At 36.7% G+C, this 3,119-nt stretch overlaps 1 protein-coding gene across 1 annotated transcript; it reads right to left on the bottom strand.

The window, feature by feature from the left end:
• Nucleotides 1-220: 220 nt before the first annotated feature.
• Nucleotides 221-1,530, bottom strand: LOC137956325 (phospholipase A2-alpha). The gene is made up of 4 exons (XM_068803773.1): nucleotides 1,346-1,530; nucleotides 1,212-1,254; nucleotides 943-1,068; nucleotides 221-717 (listed from the first exon to the last, which is right to left on the bottom strand). Exons 1-4 carry the CDS (start codon nucleotides 1,505-1,507, stop codon nucleotides 542-544), a joined length of 507 nt encoding a protein of 168 aa, XP_068659874.1. The 5' UTR covers nucleotides 1,508-1,530; the 3' UTR covers nucleotides 221-541.
• Nucleotides 1,531-3,119: the final 1,589 nt, after the last annotated feature.

The raw sequence follows: 3,119 nt of genomic DNA, 5'->3' as shown, positions 1-3,119 counted from the left end.
CTCCTTCACCTTCTGGGCAGTCATTCTGTCTCATTCGATCAATCCACAAGGCCTGAACAAAGTGGTGTTCTACTGTTCTAGTGATGGGGCCAATAGGTGTTTGTCGAAATGCAGCAACAAGTCCTGCTGTAGGCTGCGCCTTAATTTATTATTCCCTCCGTTTGTTGTTAAGCTCCCATCACTTGCAACGCTCACGTTAGACTAAAAATTAGCAAAGGAGTGACTGAAAGATGCCCGATAACTGAACAAGATATTATAAACGGTTAAAATCAAAATGCAAGCCATTCCCTTCCACCAAACACAATAAAATCAGACATTAATATTCAAACAACCCTGAGTATGATCTCTGAGAAAACCAGTTTGAACTGGGAAGATTTTGGGTCAAGAGTCGATGCGACTCATTCCAAATTAACAAATTAAGAAGAACCTTGCACTACAAGTCTACATCCCATGTGATGTATTCTGTCCCCTTCCTCTATCTGTTTCCCAAGGAGCAATAGGAAATATTATCTTCTTCTTTGAAAGAATTCCGAAATATTGTCTAAGGCTTGTGAAGAAGTCTTCCGGCCAAGATCGCCGCCTCCATTACTACAGAGATCACGTCGACCACCTCCTCGACCGAGCATTTGTTCCCTTTGAACGTTGGTCCTCCTGAATTCTTAAATTTCGTTATGCAGTCGAGAAAAGATTGACTGCACTGCTGGCTCAAATAGTCATCTGCTTCCAAAACAACAGAGCAGAAATCGTCACAGGGATACCAAGCAGGTCTCTGTTTACAGACTGTAGAAGGGTCATAGAGTCACCTAGTCACGGACGTGACTCGCCTTTTTAACACCTTCCGGTTTTTTCGTTGGTTTTTGTGGGTATCAGAGTAGATATATAAAACTAATCGGAGGGGACTGAAAGAAACTGAGTAAAAAGTGATTTCATCAATGGACTTACTGTTCTTGGATTGGACACAGTCGTCGTGGTTCCTACAGCAGGCATCAAGGTCATCGCAAGGCTTTTCTCCAAGGCATCCGCTGTATAAGAAACCACAGTATTTTCCGTATCTCAGAAATGGAGCCACTGTTGAAGGAAAAATGAAACAAAAAAGATATCAAAGTAGAGGAAAAAGCAATAAAATAGACCCAAGTAAAGAGGTTCAATGATTTATGAAACATTTATATGCTTAATCAATCAAAAGGGATATTTGACGCAAGAAGGGCAACCTGCACAAAAGTCCGATTCACAGGTCTTACTGCACTCCTTGTTCTGTATGAAAGCGAAAGAGTGTCATTAAGGTATGGATGAGGAAGAGAAGAGAGAGAGCAGAAAGAAACCTGACGGATTTTCAAGTACTTACTACTGAAACAGACGCATCTTTTGACTGAATGCCGACGTTAAGAGCTCCGACAGGAAGAGTAAAAGGCAGTAGGAGGAAGATAGAAAGTAAAGCAACAAGAGCCAGCTTCAAGGGTTTACGTCTCGTCGCCATGGCCGCTCCGAAGAAAAGCTTGAAGACCATGTAGCTCGGTCTTTGACGAGACTGCCGATTTATAGAAATTGACAGGCGTGAATTTTGGCTAAGAAGTACACAGTCAGGGAGGTGGGAGCTAGTTGCAGGTGTGAACGGGGTGAATTTGTCGCCTTGCTTCTCGTGACATGTTGTCTTCTTCCTCACTTTGTTCTGATCATTTGCAGACTCGAATGAAAAGAAATCTGACGGGTGTGACTATATGTCTTTTTTTATCTTTTACTAGGGATCTCTTCGTCCAGAAAATCCCTAAGACTCTACAGGTCACCTCGCTTGATCTAAACGGAATCAGAACACGGTAGAGCTCAGAACTACATGAATGAAGCCTTTCCAAAATCCTCACTTCCTTAAAATTTTGATTAAATTGAAGTTTTCAAAATAAAAATCTTTTTTCTTTTGATCGTCCGAGTTCTTATTTTGTTTAATGCTTAGTATTCCATGAAAACTAAAACGACTTAGATATAGTAAGTAACTAAAAATGTATATATAAAGTAGATAATTTTGATTAAGACAACAAATAAATATCTCTATCAATACTTGATCAAGGATGAAATTTCCTGAATTTAGCACATTAATTTCACTTTTTTACAATAAAAAGCATAATAATTTTTACCAAAATAAAATGTCACTAAATACCAAATTGACATCAAAATAAAAATATATTAGAAAGTATGTGAAATCAAAATAACAAAGTGTGAGTAACAGAAACCAGGCTCAAAATTGTAGGTAGTGAACTCAATTTATGAAAAAAATGTATTAAGTAAGCACTAAATAAAAAAAATTAAATATTTTAATATTGAAAGATGCACCTTGCAATCAAGTTCACCTTAAGCTACTTTGAAAGGTTAATTTAGTGTACATAAACACTCCATGGGAAAGAAAATGGTAGTGGGAGTTGCATCCATTGCAAATGAAATATCTAAAGACAAATCATATGCTAAATAGAAAAAAACACATGTCATTAAGCTAAAAAGATCTCACATGAGAAACTTAAAACACCAAAAGAAAAGCCAGACCATGAAATTGAAGGTAATTCTCAAGAAGATTTCGTTGTTGAAAAAAAAAGCCAGGTCATGAAATCAAAGTGATTTTCTCACTTTTTTTTTTTTTTTTTTTTGTGAACTTCATCATCCACAATTGAGTTTGTTTAACATTAAGTTATAGAAATTTTAGTTGCTCCCACTATCAAATTTATTTTCTCATCCTAGAAACTGAAACATGGTTTGGTTTATTATTAGGAACTTCAATAATTTGGATGTTGTTGTAGTGGAACTCTCATAGGTATCAGTATACCTAAAAAAAGGATTGAGCCTAGGATGAAGTTCGGTCAGTTCATACAACCGACTTTAAGTTCTTCCTCTAAGCAATTGTCCAAAATTAAGATTTTGTTCTAGTTTTGGACCAACACTTGTATTTCAAAATGTTATAAACTTGTCTCCAAAATTTCAATTAAAAACATGATCTAATATTTGTGCCCTTGCAAAAGACAAACATTGATAATTCCATAAGCTCTACATTTCATCCTTGAGTGTTTCCAACAGGTAGAGGACCTAGCTTCTAAGTGTATAAAGTGGTACAAATTGACATTGGAAAATAAAACCCA

This window comes from Aristolochia californica, unplaced genomic scaffold (assembly GCF_029961685.1).
Source record: "Aristolochia californica isolate CCGP_79_NKW_82.1479 unplaced genomic scaffold, dmAriCali1.0.hap1 SCAF_2, whole genome shotgun sequence".
Taxonomy (NCBI): domain Eukaryota; kingdom Viridiplantae; phylum Streptophyta; class Magnoliopsida; order Piperales; family Aristolochiaceae; genus Aristolochia; species Aristolochia californica.
The sequence above is the reverse complement of the archived record's forward strand: the minus strand, read 5'-3'. Positions and strand labels throughout refer to the sequence as shown.